The sequence below is a fragment of the Taeniopygia guttata genome, chromosome 3, assembly GCF_048771995.1.
Source record: "Taeniopygia guttata chromosome 3, bTaeGut7.mat, whole genome shotgun sequence".
Classification (NCBI taxonomy): domain Eukaryota; kingdom Metazoa; phylum Chordata; class Aves; order Passeriformes; family Estrildidae; genus Taeniopygia; species Taeniopygia guttata.
Window position 1 is genome coordinate 47,211,114 of NC_133027.1, and position 23,742 is coordinate 47,234,855.

The 23,742-nt window shown below is 43.0% G+C and overlaps 1 protein-coding gene across 1 annotated transcript; it reads left to right on the forward strand.

Annotated features, from left to right (window-relative positions):
* The first annotated feature begins 3,553 nt into the window (after nt 1-3,553).
* On the forward strand, nt 3,554-21,431 carry AMD1 (adenosylmethionine decarboxylase 1). The gene is made up of 9 exons (XM_002194017.7): nt 3,554-4,087; nt 13,904-13,990; nt 15,240-15,366; nt 15,815-15,917; nt 16,703-16,745; nt 16,831-16,975; nt 17,974-18,066; nt 18,155-18,310; nt 19,273-21,431. The coding sequence occupies exons 1-9, from the start codon at nt 3,957-3,959 to the stop codon at nt 19,411-19,413; spliced, it is 1,026 nt and encodes a 341-aa protein (XP_002194053.1). The 5' UTR covers nt 3,554-3,956; the 3' UTR covers nt 19,414-21,431.
* Nucleotides 21,432-23,742: the final 2,311 nt, after the last annotated feature.

The following is a 23,742-nucleotide window of genomic DNA, read 5'->3' on the forward strand; positions in this document are numbered from 1 at the left end:
TATTTACTTTTCACAGTGACATAGCAGAGATGCAGAGCATTAACATTAATATAGCTTTTACATAAATATTAACAAAGAATGTTCTCCTTCACAAAGAGTGAGCACGATCCGTTACTGCCCGGTGGGTGGAGGGCTGGTAAAGGCGGCTTTAATTCCGTACTCAAATCGCAATTTTTCTTGGCAATGCCTCTCCTGTAAGTTGGCTGCTCTAAATGACTTTGCTGCCACAGGCCCCTATGGATCATTCCAGCTGCTCAAAATAGCTGTTCAAAGTGAGGAAACCTCTACACAAGAAGTATTCCCTAGGGAGAAATTTCAAGAAGTCTACAGTCCCTCTGTGCTACTGGGAAAGTGTAAAGAGACTGGCTAAGAAAACAGAATTCATCATTGTCCTTTCCATACAAAAAAAAAACCCATGCATACTTTTTCATCTTTATTTCTGGACTTGATTATTTGTTGACACCAAGTTTTCCCCATTCAAGAATATGGGTAAGAGCAAAGTAGCTTCACACTAACTGTGTGAGCTCTGTGCTCTGCAGCTGGTTATAGCAATGAAAATGGGGAGCAGCTTCAGCATCATACAGGCTTGCATTCTTTTTCTGACTGCCCCAAAGCTCTGTTTAACTCTGTTTGGTAGGCAGAAACTTTGAACCACTCTGACTGTTGGGCTTCGTAACACACCTAACAATTTAAAAAAAAAAAAAAAAAAAAAAGAGGTTACAACGATAGTCACAACAGTTTTTTTGTAACACAGAATTTCCTCCTGCACACAGGGGAATGTACCTGGCCGATTACAGCCTCTTGTGCCAGCAGATTACTACAAAGGAACAAGATCATAAACAATTTTTGGCCCTGTGTCTCACAATCATATGATGATATCTGAGCCTTCCTGTCTTCCCAAGCTAATCTTCCTCCAGATTCAAATGCCTGATTAATGTTATCAAAACAATTTCAAGACTGCAACTGGTCTGCAATCCCTTTGAATGGATATTTTCAAACCTGTTGGTTCTTCAGCTCCTGTCCCGACCTTTATCTCTGGGTAATCTCAGTTGTAAACATGAATTCAGCAAACATCTTTCCAACACTGACTCACAGAACCTCCCCCTAATCCAAAACAATCTCCTTCTGTCCTTCCTGAAACCTCAGCCTGTCTCTCAGACAATACTTTGTTCATGCCTAGTTGTCAGTCAAGTTCAAAAAAGAGCTTTCACTGTTTTCCTCCTTTCCCTCCTCCACCTGTTTTTTATGTATCTGTCAGCAATCCAGACTCCTGTGAAGGAAGGTCTGCAGCCTTCAGCATTAATACAAATATCTTTTTAGGTGATCTGGCTTCAAATCTACATCACCCTGCTACTTTTCTAACACATCAGAAAAAATACTATTTCATCTTACTAAGTGTTGAGATAATTTCCCTCCTTATGTCAGTTGGTGATACTGAGCTGTATTGTTCTGAGAAGCTTCCCAGAAATAAAAAAGAATGTATTTATTTATTTAATTTTTTAAATCTTGTCCTCATCTGAAATGTCTTAGAAGCATTCTTACAGGCAATTGGTGTACCTTAAAACCAAGGGACAACAGTCACCTCTAGTGGGTTAAGGCCACTCTGACTGTAGCGAACTCTGTCTGGTAGCAAGTGCCAAGTCCTGAACTGGAAAAGTCAGAAAAATAGCAAATTGAGGGGGCACAACTGTCAAGACTTCAGGAAATGATGAAGTTTGTGAGCACATGGTCCAAGACATGCTGTGAGACCACACCATAGTCAGGAAGTCAGAAACTCCATACGAGATAGACTCCATAATAAGAAAAAGATATATCTGGCTGGAGCAATGTCACACGGATCACTTGTAAAAAGCGAATAGGATCAAACACCTGACTGAAAACTAGAGAGAACATTAAATCAACAGAAGACAGAATTAGGAGCTAGTACTGCACATCTAGAAAGAAGGATGGGTAGACTAGTATTAAAAGTAAATGTGGAATACTGGACTGAGTCCACAAACTCTCAGATGTATTGCTATTAGCACTTTAAGCAGATTTAATCCCTTGTGAGCACTGAAACTAGTGGCCCTGCACTCCCCATCCATAATTTCATGTACATGCCCAAGCACAGCTTCTTATTTATACCAATGCAAAAATCTGTGTAGCTGGGACATGAACTGGCTTGGGAAACTGATGCCAATTACAGCTGATCACAATTAAAAACGATTAACCATCATTAAAACTAAGTAGTCAGCATTAAACTTGATGCAGTCCACTACACAGCCATGCAAGTGCTTGTACCGGCACAAGGAAGGAAGCAGCATGGAGGTACAGACAAACGGCTGAGAAAGGAAAACCTTTTTATTTAGAGTTGTCACAACTCACACTAAGTTAATGAAAACCAGTGAAGCCCCAGCACTGGAGAACATGATTCTCTGCCAGCTATTAAGGCTGCGCCATGGGAGCATACAGCGGCAACCAGCTACCTAGGGAATGATTCACGTCCAGCTGCCTTGGCAATGACTCACTGGCTCAGTGACTCACTCCTCCGCTGGTGGACAGAGCCCACTGCCTATTATGCCGTCCGATACTGTCTCACTGTCTCCTAGTAGGGACTCATTCATCTGTCCCCAGCCATCTGCTGCTGCCTGTCCCATGTAGTGCAAGCACCGTAGGCTCATCGGGGAAGACGGGATTTTCTGTTCATTTGATCAGTTGCGAGCCTTTCCTCAGACTACGGAGTATTGCAACACTGAGTTTATAATGTGTTATAGTATCGTTAAAAAATGCTTTAGGCGACCATTGATCTATGTGGTTTCCAACGATTTCTTCTAAATATTAGAATAAAGGAGTCGCAGGTTATCAAATAATGACCCGCGCACACAGATCCGCGGTCCCTCCAGTGTGCGCCCACAGACGCACATGCCCTGCTCGGTCACTCGCTCCTTGTGCCACACACCCGCGTACCAGTCACTCCCCATTTCTCGGTCACACACGCTGGGATCCTGGAAGGGGCAAAGGGAACGGGAACTACGGCTGAACGCTCGGCTGAGCTCCTCTAACGAGCGAGGGAAGCGCCTTACGGCGGGCGCAGAGGGAAGCAGCGCCGGGTGCGGGCGCAGCGCTCCCGCCGCGGCCCCGGAAGAGCCGGAATTCTCGGGCTCGCCCCTCGCTACGCGCCGAATGGTTTCGGGGGATGCTCCCCCGCCGTCTCTAGGCCACGTTCAGCCCTGCTTCCCCTGGCACGGCTCCCCGCCGACCACAGCCCATGCTTCCCACACATGCGAGGGGCGGCGCGGTCCGATCCCGGTGCGGCCATCACACCGCGGCCCCGAGCGCTGCCCCAGCCCCGCCGCCGCCCGCGCTCCATCTCCCGCTCCCTGCGGACCGGCGGGCGGGAGGGCTGCAGCGGGAGGGGCCAGAGGAACCGGCATATGCCTCGACGGGCGTCGGCGCCACCCTATGGGAAGCGGGGAAGGGCGGGCCGGAGCGGCGGCCGACCAATGTGCAGCGCGGCCCGGCGTGATGCGGCTACCTGCGGGAGTATAAAGGCGGCTGCGTGCGCACTGGCTTCTCGCTTACACAGTATGGCCGGCGACATTAGCTAGCGCTCGCTCAACGCTCTTCTCTGTAACAGGGGAACACACGGACTACAAGGAACCGAACCGCATCGCCCGCCTGCACCCCCGCTCGGACTGTAACCCGCTCACACACGCTCACGCCGCATCCGCCGCCGCGCACTCCGGGTGGTTTTCACCCGTTTAAAAAAAATATCCTTCCTTCTTCTACTTATTCCTCTATTTTTTTTTAATTAATATTACACAAATCCCCCAGAAGGTGAAATCCGCCCAGGACGGACTGGGACCCGGCGGCGGCAGCAGCGCGGCCCGTGCAGCAGCAGCGAACGGTGGCGGCCGGGGGCGGCAGTTTGGTTGTCGTTTAATTTCTGTGGTTGTTGGTTGCCGAGTTGTCTCACCATGAAGGAGAGCGGTGCACACTTCTTCGAAGGGACCGAGAAGCTGTTGGAGGTGTGGTTCGCCCGGCAGCAGCCCGCGCAGCAGGAGCCGCACCAGAGCAAGGGGTCCGGCGACCTCCGCACCATACCCAGGTCCGCGAACGGCCGGGCGGGGTGGGGTGGGAGCGGGGAGAGGCGGTGGCAGGGGCAGCGCTGCCCGTGGGGGGCGGCCGGCGGGGCGGGAGTGTCCCTAAATCGCCCGGGTGTGGCGGCGCCTTGGGGGGCGATGGCGGCCGCGCCGGGCGAAGGCAGGTTCCGGGGTGGCCGTCGGTGGGGGTTGGGCTCCCACCGCTTTCCCGCTCCCCCGGTGACAGCCCCAGCATCTCCCCGCTAGGGATGACCTTCCGCCGCCCTCCAGAGACCCCCCGGGCGGGGAGGCTCCCCTCGTCCCGGCGGGCGGGAGGTGGCGGTGCCGGGGACGGAAGCCATTCCGCGCCGCCACCTCGTGCAGCCCCGCGCGGCTCCCGCTGGCAACATGTGGCGGCGGCGGAGCGCAGCGGGAGCCGGGCGTGTGCCGCGCCGGCCGGGAGCACGGGAGCCGCGGGGGGAGCGAGCGCGGTGTCGCAGTGCTGCTGGCGGCCGGGGCACGGCAGCGGCGCCCACCGCTCTGCGGCGGCTCGTCCCGCTCCTACGGCCGCTTTCGGGATGAGACGGCTCGGGAAATCCCTGCCCGTACTGCGCAGAGCGGGGGCTGAGGAATCTCCCTCCCCGTTAGTGCGAGCTGGAAAGGGAGATCCCTGTGGCTGTCGTGGCGAAGGTTGATGGTTCCCTTTCACGTGGCCGGTGTGGCGGCGACCTCCGGCACTGCGTAGCCGGACAGGTCCGCAGAGCGTCTCTCGCCGAGAGAAGCAGGCGGTACCCGGGACCCTTCCCGTGCCTCCCAGCGGTGCGATGGGCACCGGAGCAAGGGAGGCACGGGGAATGGAGTGCCCCCTCCTCCCCTAGCAGAAGTGCGGCTGGAGCCGCGGTTTACACGTGAGTGTCCTGGCCGCGCTCCCGGGCCGCGCCGCCGCTCCCGTCGCTCTCCCCCATTGAGGAGCCGAGGCCAATGGGAGCGGGATGCCGCGGAGGGACGGGCCGCGCCCGTCACCCAATGGGCATGTGGGGAATGCGCTGGCGCCGCGCTCGGCGCCGCCTGCGGCGGGGGAAGGAAGGCCCGGGGCCCGCTCCGCTCCCGGCGCACGTGTTCGGCACCGGCGCCCGCCGCTCCCCGCCCGCCGCCCAGGAATGCGCCCGCGCCGCCTTTGTTAGCGCAGGAGCCGATGGCCACCTGCCGGCACACGGGGCGGCTCTGGAGCCGTGCTGGGCATGTACTGTACTGCAGACTGCCAGTGCTGTGGTTTGCAGGAGGACGGTGTAGAAGCACTGGAGCTAGGTGGTCTTTAAGGCCCCTTCCAATCCAGACCATTCTAGGATTCTATGGAATACTTAGACTTCTGACTGTGAGGGTTCAGCTGTACATCCACAAAAAATAGTGTTCTGGAAGTGTCAGAAAATGGTAGCTGTGAGCTTGAAGTACAAAGCAAAATCTGCAGAACTATGGACGAGCTTGCAGTGACAATAAAAATGGCATATAGGTGAGATCAGCTGACATACTTGACAAGGTAGGCTTGTCCTAAGCAAACAGGGCAAATCTGAAGGTTATACTCATGTGAGTAGTTCACCTTCAGTATCATCAGCTGTTCAGCTTTTCAGGTTCGGTTGGTTGCTAGAGGCTCTCATTGTATCCAGATCTGCTTGTGCATATCACTGTTACCCGATGGTCTCCTGTCAGAGTTTGAGCGAGAGAGCTTGTCATAGTGTATTTAATATTTGGAATATGCTAATGATCTTCATTCAGCGATGTATCCTATTTGTATTTTCCTTTGTTTCGGTATTTCTCAGGAAATTTCCCATGTGTATATAATGGTAGAATTTGCTATACACAGATCAGAATTGTCAGTGAGCAGATAACTGCCTTCTTTTAAAAGTAATGAATAGCCCATGTGTGCATGTCTGAATGCTCATGGTTAGTGGAAGCTGTACCAGAAGCACTGCAGAACACAATTTTACCTCTGATCTGTTGGTTGTTGAGGTAATTTGTTTGTGTAACTTTGACTTGTGAAGCTATTTAGACCTTTCTGAATAAGATACTTAACATGAAAATCGTCAAATGTGATTTTATAGCTCTTTGAGGCTTAGTGGTGTAACAGGTACAGGGTAACAGCTGGTATAGGTAATGTCCAGGCAATCCTGGAAGGAAAATCCTAGCTGAAATATTTGCAGATGATGTGAGCTACTTAGGTGTTGGAGGAGTCCTGTAGTGTTTGACTTAAAATGTGAAAGATTGCAAAAGTACTCGTTTGACTTTGTGCTAATATGCAGATGTAGTTTAGAGATGGCATTCTGCAAATGCTTTCCTCAGTGACGGATTCATGCTCTCTGGTGTTCCATTTGTCAGCTCAGACTCGTGTTTGCAAAACTGCAAACTTTTAAACCCAGAACATTTAATGTGATTGCAGTGTGGGTGCTGGGTAGTTCCTTTGTGTGGTTTAGATAAGGCTGTAAAGTTTTAATAGAGTGGATGTAAACTGTTAACTGTTGAACGTGTGGTCTTTAACACAGTGTCAGTGCTGTGGGAGGCTTTGAAGACTTCTGTGTTAATTGGCTCTTAATACAGCATGTTAATCTAAGGTGCTTGCATTTTTGGTAGGAAGCCGTGATGTGTCTCAAAGTGTTTCTAGTATGAAATGACCTTGTATGAACATTTTCTTTTGGAAAACTGTCAGAATTCAATTACCTGTTACAGCTGATAGATGCAAATAAAAGTCCTGAATACAATATATCCTGCTATGCTAGTTCTATAAAGGTGATTGAATGAGCTAGTTTATGTTGAGCAGAACCTAAAATCAAAGCTGGAACTGTATAACAATAGCTAAATTAGAATCAAGTTGCAAACCAGTTGAGCTTGCCTTTTGTATTGTAATACCTGCTTAGTAGTGAAATGTGAACCATTCATCTACTGAATGACTAAGCTGGTGTTCAAAGCTAAAAATTTCCATGTTGTGCGTGCTTGTTAGGGATTAAATATTTTAAAGTCTTGGCTGGATATAATCAGCAAGAAAGTTCTTGAGCTGATGCAATTAAGACCTCTTTTTCACATTTTTTCCCTCCTATGGGCAAGCCTGCTTTCTGGATAAAAGTTTGGATTACGTGTAATGTGTTTCTGAAAAGATCTTTGTCATTTTAATACATTCAATAAAGATCCCAACTAAAAAGGATGGAATTTGAGCTTTACTTGGTTGTTAAGTTTTGGGGTGCTTTTGCTGACTTGTTAACGAATTACGCAGAAATGTCTTGTGGTTGAAATAGTTACTGGCAAGCATCTCAATATGCCTACCCTGCTTATATCCAGTAGTGAAATGAAATTAATGTTTTTTGTGGTCTCAAAATAATTTGCTTCAATTTTATTGCTTGTTCTCACCATGCTTTGTAAAGCATTATTTTTTTCTAAAAAAAAAAAAGCCTTAGACTGTGTATGGAAAACAGAGGGTTTGCTAAAAACATGAACTTGCTTCAAGCCCTGAATTTCCATGGTGACTATGTAGTGCGTTGACTATCCCCACAGTAAAATAAGCTGTTTATTCCTTCAGATGATGTGCAGCTATGCATTTTCCATCTCAAGGGCTATCAGGATCTTGAATGTACAGGAGTTTGAAACAATAAATAAATTATGCCAGTGTTAAAAGCTCATATCTCAAGCATTCAACCCTGAGGAATACTCTAAAATTGAGCTTATTTGTGGACTTTTAATCAGCTTCCTATTTGTCTATATTACATGGAGACACAAGCTGGAGAAAACTGCAGCAATGAGCAGTATGGGGTGAAACTGATACAACATTCTAATCCTGTGCTACACTAAAGCTCACAGGTACTGACACATGCAAGGATTTGATAGGAGTCCTGTAAATCCTTGCTGTGTGCTGCACCCTGTAGCCTGAACCTGCTCACTGCTGCAGTGCTGCTGCACCTCTGCCCCTTCCCCCCAGTCCTGAGCAGTTTTACCTGCTATTTCCTCAAACACTGAAGGTACAAGGAAGCTGGCCATGAGCCCTGCCCTGCTCCTACTCCTGCAGTGCTTTGGAACAAAACTGAAGGGACTCTGGAAAGAAGGCAGGGCTGTGCTAAGATAAAGGCTTCTGTCCCTGTGTACTTGTGGAGCTTTTTTTATGGGCAATGCAAGTTTATCTGGAGAACCTTATGTAAGAGTGCAATCTTCCCCTTATCAGAATGGATATTAATCAGTTAGATTTTAGACCAAAATTACTGGTAAAATGTTTTCTTGTAACTAAAGAATGGTTTCACACAACGGAAACAAGCCCTTTTATATTCACTTCTGCTGATTCTGATACTGCTCGCAGGAAGTGAAGTGTTGAAGACTTTCTGACATTTTCCTACCTTATTTAAAGTGCTGAAGCATTTGGGTAGTCACTGTCTGGCGAAGGTGTGGACTTTTAGTGAGACTCTGTAGAAAATAAATAAGCAGCTATTGGTGTATTCCTCAAAGGGCTTTCCTAATGGCTGTTTGCTCAGCCAGGAGAACGGGAAGACTTGGGGCTTTTGGTAGATACTTGCTGCCTTACAGTGTGTTCCTTCTGGAGAAAATTACACTCAGATGTTGAATGCTGCTTGTAAGTCCTGCTGTGCCTTCTGAGCCTCATGCTTCCTTAAACAGTTTGGATGTCCTTGGATATGAGAGACTTTGGAATACCCATTGAGTGTCTTTGAATCTAAAGGATGGAGTCCCCATTCCATGTAACTGCAATAGTGGAGGAGGAGAAATATGCAGCCTTCAAAGCCCCAGCTGTGGCCATATTTGTGCCATTGCTGAAATATCTTTGCTTCATGTGGGAGTGACACTCTTAAGTAGTTGGCTTGGGACTTTCTAGGTAAGAAGGATTTTGTGAGCAGTACTGCATAGAATCACTTTCAATGTGGATGCAATTTTCCACCCAGGTGCCTGTCTCTCAAGATTAAGTCCATGACCCTGGAAGGCTTCTTAGGTTTAGGATAAAGGAGATGTGGACAGTCTCTCTGTATATCTGCGCTCAGAGCATATAGAGGGTGTGACACTTTTGTGCACCCCACAGATATTGCCTATGTAAACTTATCGAGTTGCAAGGGCCTTAGCCTAATCTCAGGCTTTGTAAGTGGTTCAAGGTAACCTATCTTAAACAGCAATTTAAAAATTATGTTATATTTCTAAGAGGAGGTAATTCATCTGCAGCTGTCTGCAGAGAAATACATGAGATGCTGAGAGGTGCTTTAAAATGCCCGTGACTTCTGTGTGGTTTGTACTGTTCCTGCCTGTTTTGGGATGCTTGAAAGCAATGTTCCAGCTCTGCTGACACTCATGTTTAGCCTGCTTTTGTGTGTCATGGCTGTATCTCCTCTGTGTAGGCAGTTTAGGCAGAGTTTTATGCTGTCCGGATCATGGTGTTGGTAGGAATTTGCCTATTTAACCTGCTAATGAGGTAACTGATACCTATGTGGCTCCTAAAAAACACTTAGTAGGTAACAGGTGAGGGGATAAAAGATTGTTCTGCAGTTGAATGCTTGACATTAGAACAAGGTCTTACATAGTCAAGATTAAAAGGCTTTTTACTGATGGTACTATAGAATTGTCAGCTATTCTGTTCTAATGAAAAGCTATGCAAGAGTATGTATATAGCTTAAGCTGCCTTTAGGAGTTCCATATGATTTATTTCCTAAGAATTCCTGCCCTACTGCAATACTGCTTTTCTTCACAGTGCTGTCTGGCTGCCTTAGCAAGTTCCTGTTACTGGGGTGGTGGGGTGGTGTGCTTGAGGAGGCTGTTGGTTACTGATAGGAATGAGTTCTTGATGTAGTTCTTAATCTTCAAATTGCTGTTAGCGCATTCCCAGTTGGCCTGAAACAGCAGTATTGTGCCTGGTATGCTTGACTCTTGTGAAAGAATGTGTTTTACCCCTGAAGGTAAAGGCTCAGAAGAGGCCAATGACTTGCATGCAAAAGCATGGTTTTATCTGTCAAGGAAAACTTCCTTCTGAAATAAAGGAGCAGATATGATCCTTTGGAACTTGGTTGGGAGCAACTATTGACTATTCATGAAGCGTGCCTCCTACAATTAAGCTACTTCTCAGTTATAATAACTCTTCCCTACTGACATACCTGGTTGGCAGTTTGAATGGAAGTTATTTGTACTCTGGCAGTAAGTCTGTTGATAAGGCACTAAATATTGCAGCACAGGTACAGGAGTAAGTTGTTAAACTTGTTTGGGTTCTTTTTCCCTTTGGGATGTTCTGCTAGTCAGATGTAGAACAAATAGCTTTTTACCATTCAAATAAGGACAGCTCTTCACACTAGAGTAGATGTATTTCATTTTCATTTGCTATTCTCTGAGAAGGTACAGTCATTTAAGGTGCATCGTGCTTGCCCATTCAAGAAATTAATTTGACTCTGGAAAGGTAGCAGTTATTTGAAAATTTGGAAAGGGGATCTTGCAGCTTTGGAATGAAATGGTCAATGAGCTCACGTAAGTGAGAAGTCAATCTCAAATCAGTGTCTGCAGGTCTGCTGCAGAACTTGCTTCCAGTGAGAGTATCAGTGACTCTCATGGGCCATATTCTACTATGCTTGAGTACAGGAAAGCAGTTTCCAAACTGGCATTGTTTTGATGTCTGGCTATAGGAAATAATTTAGGAAATAGTAATGCCTTGCACATTGATCGTTGAAGGGGGAATTTTGAAGAGCAGAAGTCCATGATGGCTCTTCATTGAGAATCAGTCTTGAACCCTTTTTCAGTTGCAGGCTTTGCTTCCAGGTTAAAACTTAGCTATGAAATTAGTGTTCTCAAATAATTGAATTGCTAACTTAGCGAATTTTTACTTATTGAATAGCTGCAATACATGTAGTGATTACCATTGAAATACTACTTTTAAGGTTGATTTTGTTTCTTTATTCAAGTGTGGGTAGATATTGTTTGTCTCAATTAATGACAATTATATGGATCAAAAAATAAGGAGGGAAGAAATATGTGAGTTAGACTTGTAGTGAACCTAATCTACTTGGTACAAAGTAGTCCCAGATGTTCTTCCTTAGCTATGCTTTAAACAATAGAACATGCCAAATACTAAGGTCATCTTGTTTAAATAGATGATGTTGGATCAAATCCAGCCTTTCTTTAGTTCTCTGTGCTTAGCTTTAAAATGCAGACAGATACAGGCCAGTATCCCTGCAGAACTTCTCCCTCATGTGGCAACCCTTTGTTAGCCTATGTATGCTTCTAGAGCAAGCCTAGCATCCTGTCTGTTTCAAAGGTTGTAGGGGTTTTCCTTAGTGCTGCTGTAGACAGATCAAATTATGAGCTGGCCCTTTATTTCTGTAAAGGTTGATTGCAGCATTTAGTATGTGCTTAGCTATGGTTTCTGTAGTGTGGTAGTGAGGACTTGAGCAAGCTGTGATACGCAGAGGTCTTGTGCAACTGTAGATTTCAGCCATGGTACCAAAATACCAGCTGTAGTACCAGCAAGCATTACAGGACTTTCTTTGCATTCTGGGCTTTGCACTTAACACACAATAGTGCACCGTTTGTTCTGTACTGACCCCTCACTGAACTTCCAAACTTGTTACATCTTCCTCTGCTAATATGTATCTGGAGTGTGGAAAGACATTTCCCTGAAATGTTGCACAGAACTGCACCACAGCAGTACCTAAAGAAAGTGCCACCCGCCTGCAGAAGGCTGAGGTTTTGACTGTCTGACCGGGTAAGAAGCTTGTGAAGGCTGAGACGTATGCTCTTGCCAAGCCCAAGATAGTTACATGCCCATTAATACTTGGACAAGTACAAAATCAGATTTGTAGTAATGTACAAATGGGGTTAGTACAGCTCAGCATCAGAGAACTCTTCGTCACCTTTCCCAAATGCAATGTCAGACTCTGGGTGTTTATTTAATGGCAGATAAGATGTCGGTAGGGATGCTGGAATGGTTGGAACAATCTAATACATAGTTCAATTTACAGGGGGAGTGGCTGGCCAACTTAGGCTGGTGTGCTATAGGCAGAGAAAACAAAATCCTTTAGTTTTCTAACTTTTAATAGCAAAATTGTATGATTTTCTAGGAGCATTTAAGAGATAGTTATAATACAAACTATTTCACTCTTTGCATTTACCAGCCTTTTTAAGGTGAGTAGCCACTTGTGTTTTCACGTACATTTGAGTTTTAGGAACACAGCTCACTCCAGTCAGTGACATAAGTATAGAGATGAGTAAATGTGTGGGACTTGAGCTGAGCACTCAAAATAACCTTTTTAATTTGATGTGGAGATTTGAGTGTCTGTGCTGTCATGTCTGTGTTTGCAGAAAAGCATTTCATCAAGGATCCCTAACTGGGGTAAACCTTACTTTGATTTTAAATATCCAGTTATATCACTGAATTTCTAAATTAGATGTGCATTGACTACGAGGGTTTTTTCCATGGATAGGTTTTCCTTAATCTATGTTCTGCTTTAATCATATATATAAATATTACTATTCTGGTGTACTTTAAATGGGAAAGTCCTCAATTTGTTTCAAAAGGCATTCTCCTGAATGAACTGATTAATTGAGGGAGAAGTTAAGGCATTTATTTGCTAACTGTTTAGAAAGGCTAAAGAATATGTGGATGCTTTAATTATACATGTAACAGAATCTGAAACTTCAGCTTCATGAACAGACCAATTTTCTAAGGGAAAACACTGGTGGCTGCAGAGTAAGTGTGTTGGTGGAATTAACAGTGAGTGCTCAGTCCTGGCGTACAGCCACAGACGGGACTTCTTCATGTCAGTAAAGGGTGAGAGGTCTGCCTCCTGAAGAAGGATTAGGCTGACAGTTTTATATGGGCACGCTGAGCTTGCTTGATGATGAAAAATTGACAAATTTTTTGTGCTTCTAGCTCCTGCAGTTACTCCAGCTCTGCTGATGGGCAGCTTAGTTGTATGCTGGGTTAGTAAATCTCTTGGATCATGACATCTCTCAGGACAGGAGCCAGCACAAACCTGCAGGTGCAATATGCTGTGGGCAGAGAGAAGTAGGACAGCTGGCAGTCTTGTAATTTTGTGACGTCAGGAAGCTGTATCTGTTCCTGTCTTATTTATAGAAAAATTGACTACATTGAATTCTACTAATCTGGTGTAGACACAAGACTGAAGTGACAACCAAAGTAGTTTTTTTGCAAGTCTGTCATTTCTCTTGAGTACTTGAGAAAGCCTTTTGGCTTAATTTGAGCCCTTGTTTTTTATTTATTTTTTTTCAGGCTCTTTGTAGAATGAGTAATATTAGTAAAGAATTGAAATATTAAACTTCTACCACCATACCAAATTCTAGTACTGTAGCTACAGTTTGCACTGTATGAAAGAATTCTGTGATCCTGGTTGGTCGAAGAGGAATTCAGGCCATTGAAATCTATTTGTTTTTAGCCTTTCAGTTAAATTATGAACTTGACCCTTAGCTGATCAATTAAAACATCTTAATGATAACTTACTAGTTTATTACTGTAGTAGTTGCCAATGACTACTGTGGTAGGAGTTCATAGAGGTTCAACCTAAAGCATACCTTAAGTTACCAACATGTGGGATGCAGGATTTAAGGTTATCCTGACTCGCCTGGTTAGAAGCTTGATGTTCCACATGCAGCAGATTAGGGTAACAGATTTTGAGGACTACTGAGCCATCAAAGCAAAGAGTGGAGTATTACTGTATTGTGAGAGTCGGTCCTTGTATGAAAACTTCCCATTTTTGCTCTCAGATCCAGTAACTTGGGACTCTGGTCTTGTTTGGGCTTTTTACTTGGGGCTCCAGCAAGCTTTGGTTTGTTTAACCTGCTGTTTGTGCTCTTCTCTAATTTCTTCACAGGATTGAGTGGGACAAACTTCTGGAGAATGTGCATTGTTTGATCATAAGTGTGACAAAAACTGACAAGCAGGAAGCTTATGTACTCAGGTAAGACATTGGCTCATTCTTTTAGTCCCTAGGAGGGGAAAAAGTGAAAGCTGTCGTATGTGATTCGCTTGGCTGAGAATCCAATCTTGGTTGATGGCTACAGCTTGCAGGGATCTCCTGCTCAGAGGTGCAAATCTCTTCATAGTTGTGTATCTCTTTTCCTTTAACCAGAAGGATGGACAGAGCTGTGGTGGCATCACTTAATTTTGTCCATGGGTCAATAAGTGTCCCTAATACAGAATTTCAATGTTACTTCAGCAGAATAGGCTATAGGTGTCACTTATAGATCAGCAAAAAACTCTTACTGGTAGATCAGCCTTAATTGCACATAATGCAATCAAGTGGAACAACTCTTGCAGCTGACCTAAGGGTATCTGTAAAACTGTAGCTTTCCTGGACCCCTGGAATTTTTGTTATGTGTGCTGCAGTTAGTTGTAAGGACACTACTTTTGCCATGTGTTTTTCATCTTGCAAAATACTTTCTTGCTTTTTGTACATGAACTTTACAGACACATTTGACATTCTCTGGTTTACTTCAGATTAAAAATACTGAAGTTTTTGTACTCTAAAAGACTGCCTTGAGGACTGGGTTGTGCTAAGAGCAAGATAGTAAAAGAAACTGTTCAAGTCTTGTTTCTTCAAGCTTCATATATTTAAAACAAAATTCTGGGAAGTGTAACAATTTGCACTGCATCCTGAATGAGTTTTAACCGTGATTTTGAATGTGTAAACAGCATTCCAAATCGAGTTACTTAAGCTAAGTTTTACTCCCATTGTTCAGTTACTTGATGAAAAGATACTCGTTTAGAGTGTTTAAATGTTCTGGATGTGATATCAATGCCTATCTCCAGTTCAGCTGGGCTGTAGTTAAGTATCTGACTTAGATACAGAAATTAACTATATATAAACTTACTTATAAGGCGTATCATATAGCTGTGCCTGTGTACCCACTTCACAGCATGTTTGTATTTCTCAGATAGTTTGAGGGTATCTAATGTGCCTTTTCCTGTAGTGTGACAGCTCTGTAATATCATGCTTGGAGCAGGTGCTTGTTTTGGGAAGTGGTAACAGCTCTCAAATGTTAGCTGCATTCTATTGATTTGATCTATTTGCTGAGTATGTTTGTGCCATATGCTGAGTGTTCACTTAGAGTAATGCATTTGGTTGGGATAAAGACCAAGACCTAACAACTCCCTCCTGGATTGTTTTATGTAGAGCACTTAATATATTCTTAACACCTCTTTTACAGTGAGAGTAGCATGTTTGTCTCCAAGAGACGTTTCATTTTGAAGACGTGTGGTACCACCCTCTTACTGCAAGCACTGGTTCCCCTGTTGGAGCTTGCTAGGGAGTACAGTGGGTTTGACTCAATTCAGGTAAGGTGTCAGAAGTCTTCCTTGGAACGTACAAAAAGCTTTTTGCTTCTATTTCAAATGTACTCTTTTTATTAATATTCTGAAACTTGGACATTTATGTATGCTTCCCATTATGGAAAGACTAATGTAAGATTGCTCTGCTGCAGCAGTTGTCCTTTTGTTTGTCTCTTGGTGGGTGCTAACAAACAAATGCTATTGAGCTGAGTAACTGTGCCCATGCTATCTAGTGTAGAACAAGTTTGTAAGTAAGCTGTCTCCTGAAGCCTAGAAATCCAGATAGGGATAACTGAAGATTGTGCTTCTGAAATGGGAATACAGGTAGCAGTGTTTTGACAATGAAAACTTAGGTCCTGTGAAAGTTCATGATAAATGCTTGCATTTTTCTAAATTCTTAGATTCAAGGTGGATGGGTAGTACTCAATACCTAAGATGCACCTTTATTTTTCAGAGCTTCTTTTATTCACGTAAGAATTTCATGAAGCCTTCCCACCAGGAGTACCCACATAGGAATTTCCAGGAAGAAGTAGAGTTTCTTAATGAAATTTTCCCAAGTAAGTTGATGAAACTTCAGCAAAGTTGGGTGAAGGGTTGATGTTAAGTGACAAGTGATGACTAGTACAATAGGTACAGGCTGCCAGGCCAAGAATACAGCAGTTCTTGCATGAAAGTCAAAAGCTATAAATACTTATTCTCTGGATTTCTGATACTAGCTTGCCAAGATCAACATTTAAATTACACTAAGCTTGACATTTAGCACCTTGTCTAAACTGGGGTCATCTTCAGACTGCCACTCTGCAGAATTCTGAAAGCCATATTAAAAAGCTAGGATAATAATTTAAAGCAAGTAATACTCTGAAGAAAAATGTGGGCTTTTCTCAGAGAAGTTACTATGCTAAAACATGAGTTTAAGCATTTAATTCAGTTTAAGACTACAAGAAGAATCTTAAATTTTAAAGTGACAGGTTTTTGAAGGAACACAGAAGCTGTGGTACTCATCGAAGTTACTAGAAAATAAATTATAATCATAAATGCATTTAATAGAGGCTTTAAGAGTACCAGGATTTCTCTGTGCATACCTATACTGTAATATCAATTTCCTGATAGTAGTCACTTAGCTGGGGTGTCCAGACCCATTTCTGAGGAAGCTTGCTTTTCTGATTATTAACTTTGTATCCCTGAAGTTAAATGCTGGTTATTTGATACAGCTGCTGCTTGCATCAGTGAACTTCATGGGGTTCTGTGAAAGGCCCCTGTCTCTAAATAGAAATAAATATAATATTTTACATAAATGTTCATAAATGTGGTATGTTAACTGGAGGCTTTTTGTCTTATCTAGATGGAGCAGCTTATTGCATGGGGCGTATGAACTCTGATTGCTGGTATGTATGTGAAGAGTTTGAAGTCTTTGCAGTAGAACTTGGTGCTGTCAATATGTGTTACATATTTGATTTGTGCTTTTTGTAGGTACCTGTACACCCTGGATTTTCCAGAGAGTCGGATATCCAATCAGCCTGATCAGACACTGGAAATTCTGATGAGTGAGCTTGACCCAGTAGTTATGGACCAGTTCTACATGAAAGATGGTGTTACTGCAAATGATGTCACTCGTGTATGTTTGCTTGAAAACTCAGCATTTTGGGGAATGGTGGAAATTGGGCAACAAAATGCTTCCTTCACTTAACTTTTAATACAAGGTTTATTTTGTGGTAGGAGAGATGCCATAGAATGTGTCAGGTTAATACCTTGGGAGGAAAATGGATTTAGGAGTATTTTGGGGAATATAACTTCTTGTTTTCAATGCCCTTCCTTTAGTGAAAACTGCAATAAACAGTGCTTTGGGTGATGGGAAGCTTTTACTCTGAGAAATGTAGGAGTAGGTATAAAACCAGAATTTGAGTAACTTTCAAGGATGTAGAGTACGAGGAGTAAGGCTTAGACTGGAGATACGGAAAGCAAAGGTTAAGTAGGTATCGAAATTAGGGTTAAATCAGGGAGCCATTTGGATGAGGGCAAGGGCAGATTTAGGGTCTAAGTGTAACTTGATGGGTTTGCTCCTTTATCCAGATGGGTAAGTCATGTGGCATGAACAAGTTTTCCTGACAAATACACTGGCTTCATCTTGTTTTCCATCTTAGGCTTTGATTCTCACACTGTATTTGCTATTGAGATTTGGCTGTAGCTCAGGTACTGTGTGGTAAATCAAAATGCTTGGGATTGAGCTTCTGCCTAAGGTATAAACTAGTATCTCTTTACTCTGGAATATATGTAAACAGCCTTCACTTAGTGGACAGTGGTTGAAGAGAAGCTCCACTTTGCATTTCAGCAGCAAAAGCAAATATATTTTGGAGTTCTAAGCTTGTCCTCCTTGGGTGCAGCTGGGCTCTGTAAGAGGCAGTGTGATAGCTTGCCTGCAGCTTGTCACTGCTATTGATATAGTGACAGGATGCAAACCAAGGTCATCTGCAGTGATACATGTAATCAGACTGACTTGTAATTGGGAGAATTCTGGTATCCTCTTTGCTAAATATATGTTCATTCTGCCTTTGAGGTAAATCTAAACAAGTGTTATAAGGATGCATGATAAACAGTTGTTTAACTTTGTTTCAGATGAGTGGAATTCGTGACCTGATACCAGGTTCTGTTATTGATGCTACAATGTTCAATCCTTGTGGGTATTCAATGAATGGGATGAAATCGGATGTAAGTTTTATACTCATTAATAATTAGCATTGGCAAATAAAAATAAATAAATATTTGGGGGTAATAATACCTTTTTTTTTTTTTCCAGGGAACTTACTGGACTATTCACATCACTCCAGAACCAGAGTTTTCTTATGTTAGTTTTGAAACAAACATAAGTCAGACCTCTTACGATGACCTGATTAGAAAAGTTGTAGAGGTTTTCAAGCCAGGAAAATTTGTGACAACCCTCTTTGTTAATCAGGTGAGTTTTCTTGCATTAGCTTATCAGCTGATGAAATACATATAGACACAAATGATGCAAGGCTAGAGATTTTTACTGGAGATTAACAGTTTAGAGTTTGCCTCTATAGTTGAGTGGTATTTTCTTTGGAAAGTAAAAATACTCTTCAGTTGTGCTATGATATGTACTAAATCTGATCTTCAGAAGACTTCAGAAACAGTAAGATGCAGCATCCCAGTCCCAGAATTCTACTGACATCTTATGTAGTTCTGTATGGGCAGAATTTCTTGCCTTGGCATTTTTCTGGATTTGCCTGCAACTGACAGTTGTAGAACACCTGCTCTTAATAGTGTTGCTCTCAGCTAATCATAGAATCACAAAATTATTTGGGTTGGAAGGGACATTAAAGATCATTTACTTGCAACCCCCTGCCATGGGCAGGGACACTTTCCAGAAGACCAGGTTGCTCAGAGCCCCATCCAGCCGGGTCTTGAACACTGACAGGGGATGGGACATCCACAGCTTCTCAGGGCAACCTGTTCCAGTGTCTCGCCACCCTCACAATGAAGATTTTTTTTTTTCCCCTAATAGGTAGTTTAAATCCACTCTCTTTCAGTTTAAATCTGTTACCACTGGTTCTACCACTACATGCTCTGGCAAAAAGTCCCGCTTCAGCTCTTGCCAGTACCCTGTAGGTACTGGAAGGTGCTTTAAGGTCTCCCCAAAGCCTTCTCTTCTCCAGGCTGAATAACCCAAATTCTGTCAGCCTGTGTCCATAGGAGAGGAGCTCCACCCCCATAATTGTTCACAGAACAGCAGTACCATGTTTGGGGAGCAGAATTACTGCTTGGGAATGAAGCTTTCTGCACTACTGTCAGGAAAAGTTTCAAAACATGTTAAGTAAGAACATATATGAAATGCAATGTGCTGATCCATCTCTAAATGACAGTTTTAAAAGTAACTTACCCTTTTTTGTTTTCTAGAGCTCTAAATGTCGCACAGTGTTTTCCTCTGCCCAGAAGATTGAGGGGTTTAAACGTCTTGATCACCAGATTGCCCAATTCAGTGATTATAATTTTGTTTTTACCAGTTTTACAAAAAATCGCCAGCAACAGCACAGTTGATTAAGAATGAAGAAAAAGCGCAAAAAGAAATCCCGTATAGAAGGTGGTGGTTGCTTTCTAGTTAATGATTCAGGGGGCCATGCTTTCCACTCCCACCACCTTGTAGTTGTGGAAAGCCCTAGGTGTAATCATAGTATAACCATTTTGAATTGTATGCATTATTATATCAAGGAGTTAGATATATTGCATGAATGCTCTCTTCTGTGTTTAGGTACTCTATGCCACTCTTGCTGTGAAATTGAAGTGCATGTAGAAAAATCTTACTGTATGAAACTTTACAACACTTGTAAAAATGATTCAGGTAGGATTACACACAGTATAGTTTTTCTCCAAGTATCACCAAAAATTCCCCACAGACAAGGCTTTCGTCCTCATTAGACTTCAGCCTCAACCTACTCACTGGGGACAGTTCTCTGTTAAATTGTCACTTTTTTTTTTAATCTATGTTGTGATTTCAGTCTAAAACAGTTTTTGATGAACTTCTATGATTTCTAATGAAACTGATTACTAATTAACACTTTCATGTTTGGAGAAAGTTCTTAAAACAGTTACAAATTGTTTTGCTACTACAGGTGGTGGTTGATTTATTTTTAAATCAGACTGAGTTTTCATGCTCTAAAAAAGCTTCTAGGAATTTGCTCAACTCTCCTGTAGAACTGGGCTAATGCATTGGTCTTTCACCTTTAGTAACTTGGGTATCGGTACTAGTGCAGGCTAAATTTTGTCTCACCTTAATGGTCATTTGTCTGTCCACATCCCTGAGCTGTCACGCTGCCACGCAATGGCAGAATTTGATGAAGGTCCAAGACTTGATAGGGGAAGAGCTGAGCCAGGCTTCAAGTGCTTTGGCATAATTGTGTGACAGCTTTGCAAAGTGCAAGTTGATATTGGCAGCGGGCATTTTCTGTCCTAATCACCTGTTTTGTCAGAACAGGAAGCTGGTGCTCCTGAGCCCTGGCAGGTAGGGCTAGTGGAGGAGTGGGATTTGCCAGTCTTGAGTGCATTTATTGGTTTGGATTATTCTCAGTAAAACTTGTGACCTGCCACTTTGGACTGTAAAGAGTTCTTCTAAACTGGTCCAGTGTCACTTCATTTTGTTGTTCCAAGCAAAGCTAATGCCTCTGTCTTGTGACAGTCCTGTGACATTGTTGTGCATGTGACTTATGTTGTACTTGATTGTTGTGACTTCATCTATTTTTTCCTCCTAATTGCTAAGGTGGTTCCTCTTACTGTGACTTGAGGGCATTAAGTGAGGGTATAGAACAAGAACTGTCTGGGACACCTGGACAGAAGTGAAGAAGAATGCTATTCATGGAGCATGAATAAGTGTGTAATTCAAAGTCACTTTAATGAATATTGACTAAAATGCAGGCTTTGAAAGGTTGGCACACTTTCAGCTATGTTTGTTTGCAAATACTGGGATTTTAACAGCTGTGAGACCAGCATGTCAACAACAAAATTGAGATTATTTTTCCCCTCTTGTCCTTGCAATGTTTTGACTCTTCCTGGTTTGATGCAATGGTTCTTTTGTTCCTTCTGTATTTATAAATGAAGCACTTTTTCAGTGCTTCTAAACTAAAGTCTGCTTGGTTAGAAATCAAGTGGTTGGAACATTTTGATTTTTTTAAAAGCATATTATTGATGTTCTTTACCAATGTTATCAATTACATGCTGTAAATGGCACTAATGCTTTTTGGTGTTAATATTGAGGACCAATATTTCAATGGGGTTTTTTTTTTGTTCTTGCATTGTCCCAATTGTTCTGACTTTTTTTTGGCTTGAGGTCCTTTAAGTAGACTGAAGATCCCTTTTTGAGTAATACTGAAAGAATGCATCTTACAAAAAGAAGCATAAGCCTCGTCTATGAAAATGAAAGCTGTTGAATGGGTTATTGAACTATCTGGGTGATCAGGATGGGGGGAGTATGGTGTTTATAATTTCTGTGGTGTTAGACTTTGATCATTTAAAAATATCTGTACCACAACTTAACGCTTCAATAAAAGTTCGCTTAAATTGTTTGTAGTGATGATCTAGCAATTCTATCCTTCACTCTCTTCATTCTTTATGGTACCAGATTGTTTAATTCTGAAATAGACTTGTGTCCTTACTGTCCTAATTTGCACTGCTCCTGTAGGGGATGCATCTCAACACACTGGCAGTTTAAAATGAGGCAGCATATCAAATGAAGCCAAGTGAAAATGTTATGCTGTTCTTGAAACTAAAACTGTTTTTCTAAATGAACTCAAAAATCTGTTGTCTACATTTAACCTGTATCTTTTTCTTGAGCATTAAATATTTTGAAATGGCTTTCTCAATTAAGACAGCTGCTTCTAAGTAACAAACTGGCATACATTTGTGCACTTAAGCTTTGACTGGCTTTGGGAGTTCAAGGTGAGATTTATCTCTTAAGCTAAAGTAGGCAGGTACCTAATCTAGATAGTAACCTAGACCACAAGCTAGAGGCTAGCAATGTCAGTGCTAAGCAGATGCAGCCAGCATGATTGAAAATTCACTGAGTTCATGTGACAAGTCCTACAGGAAGAGCAGCTTCAGTTTAATCACACCTGCAAAGCTCCAGCAGTGCTGATATTCCCCAGAGTCACCTAAGTATTGTGTTGGTATTGGAGGTCTAAAACCTTTAAATTTAGTCACCCAGAACCTTACCTGTGATGTTACATATCTCTAATGGTGTTCTGGATAGTAAATAGTAACTTGTAGTTATTTCAAGTATGTAAGACTTTTTAAAAAGCCTAACAAATTCTGTGAGAATAAAAAAATTCCAATTTGCAGCATCAAGAGATCATGTTTTAACATTGTCAGCCATGACAAATTAGCAGTAATCTACCTCTGAAGGGTACTTATGGAGCTGGTGAAATAGCTTGTCAAACCACTTTTAATTATTTTGCAGCTGTCCTGGTTAACTGGAAAGGTCCCAGTTTGCTGGAGGGTAGCAAATGTGATGCCCACCTACAAAAAGGACCACAAGGGAGGATCTGGCAGCCTTGTTGCTAGGGAAGGTCATGGAGCATGTGATACTGAGCACTCACACAGCATACACAGGGCAATACACAGGGCCAGCATGTGTTTGTGAAAGACTGGTCTTTCACAAGCCCTGTCTTGTGATTGACCAACCTTCTCCATCTATGGCAAGCTGACCTACTCAGTGGATAAGGGGAAGGTGGATGGTGTCTCTCTGGACTTCAGTAAATTCTTAGATGCTGTGTTGCAACATACTGGAGAAACTGGGTGTACTGTTTGCTGGGTGAAAAAAACAGGCTGGGTCATCAGACCCAGAGAAGGGGGTGTGTGCCACATCCAGCTGGTGGCTGGTCACCAGTTATGTTCTCCAGGGCTCAGTGTTGTGGTTGCAAAGCTGGTGGTGTCTCATCCTGTGGCAGGGGGGGATCTTTTAGGTTCCTTCCAATCCAAACCATTCTATGATTCCATATTAGACTGTGTGGGGATGGAGGGGATGGGCAGGCTGAAGGTAACATGATAGGGGCAGGAAAGATCATAGAGCAGTTCTGTGCCTGAGCACTCTCATGTCTTTCAACATGGGGCAGAAAGGGAGATGCTGATGCCAGTGCTGGTACCAAGCCACTTGAATAGACACTAAAAACCAGTGTTTTTCAATCCTAGATCTTTACTGTGGTGTGTTGATGCCAAAGAGATGACACTGCTCTGGTACTTATATCTGGGTGGGATGACTCTAGAAACTACTGGCTGTCAGTCTGGGTTCTGCTTTGGTGGTGCAGGATAATGTATTGGCAGAAATGTTGAAGCTTGCCAACTGGGGTTGTGTAAACTCAGGTTTCCCTAATAATAATCCAAAAAGCAATGCCACCAATATCGAAATGCACAAGGTCAGAAATAATGCTGAGGATATGCTCCCAAGGTGTGGAGTTCTCCCAAGCTATTTCAAGTTAACTGTTCCATTTTGTTCTATTGCTTGTTATACTTACATTGTACTTACGATATACTATATGCTTTACTTAAAATACTGCTGTTAGATTTTAAAAAATTAAGCAGGCCCTAAGGAGTCTTGTTTTTGCAGCTGCCTGAAAGCCATATCTTTATATAAATTTTACATTCTCTATAACATGCTTAGTTCTGCCTTTGGCAACTACCATTAATTTTAAATATATGTGTACAAGTGAAATATGTACAGTCACTTTTAGGAGCAAGATGAGACACATGAATACCATAAGCTCAGCATTTTTCATTCCTGGATTAGCCAGAACGTGAACACACATTTTTGTAGCATGTAATTCCTAATGCAGGCACTTTGCCTAATCCCTGACTCAATGTCATTTATAGCCTTGCTGTTAT

Bases quoted from the DNA above. Each gene is read 5' to 3' on its own strand.
- AMD1 (XM_002194017.7), top strand. From the start codon at position 3,957: ATGAAGGAGAGCGGTGCACACTTCTTCGAAGGGACCGAGAAGCTGTTG. The intron at 4,088-13,903 runs GTCCGCGAACGG...ATTTCTTCACAG, and splicing joins GACCTCCGCACCATACCCAG to GATTGAGTGGGACAAACTTC. The intron at 13,991-15,239 runs GTAAGACATTGG...CCTCTTTTACAG, and splicing joins CAGGAAGCTTATGTACTCAG to TGAGAGTAGCATGTTTGTCT.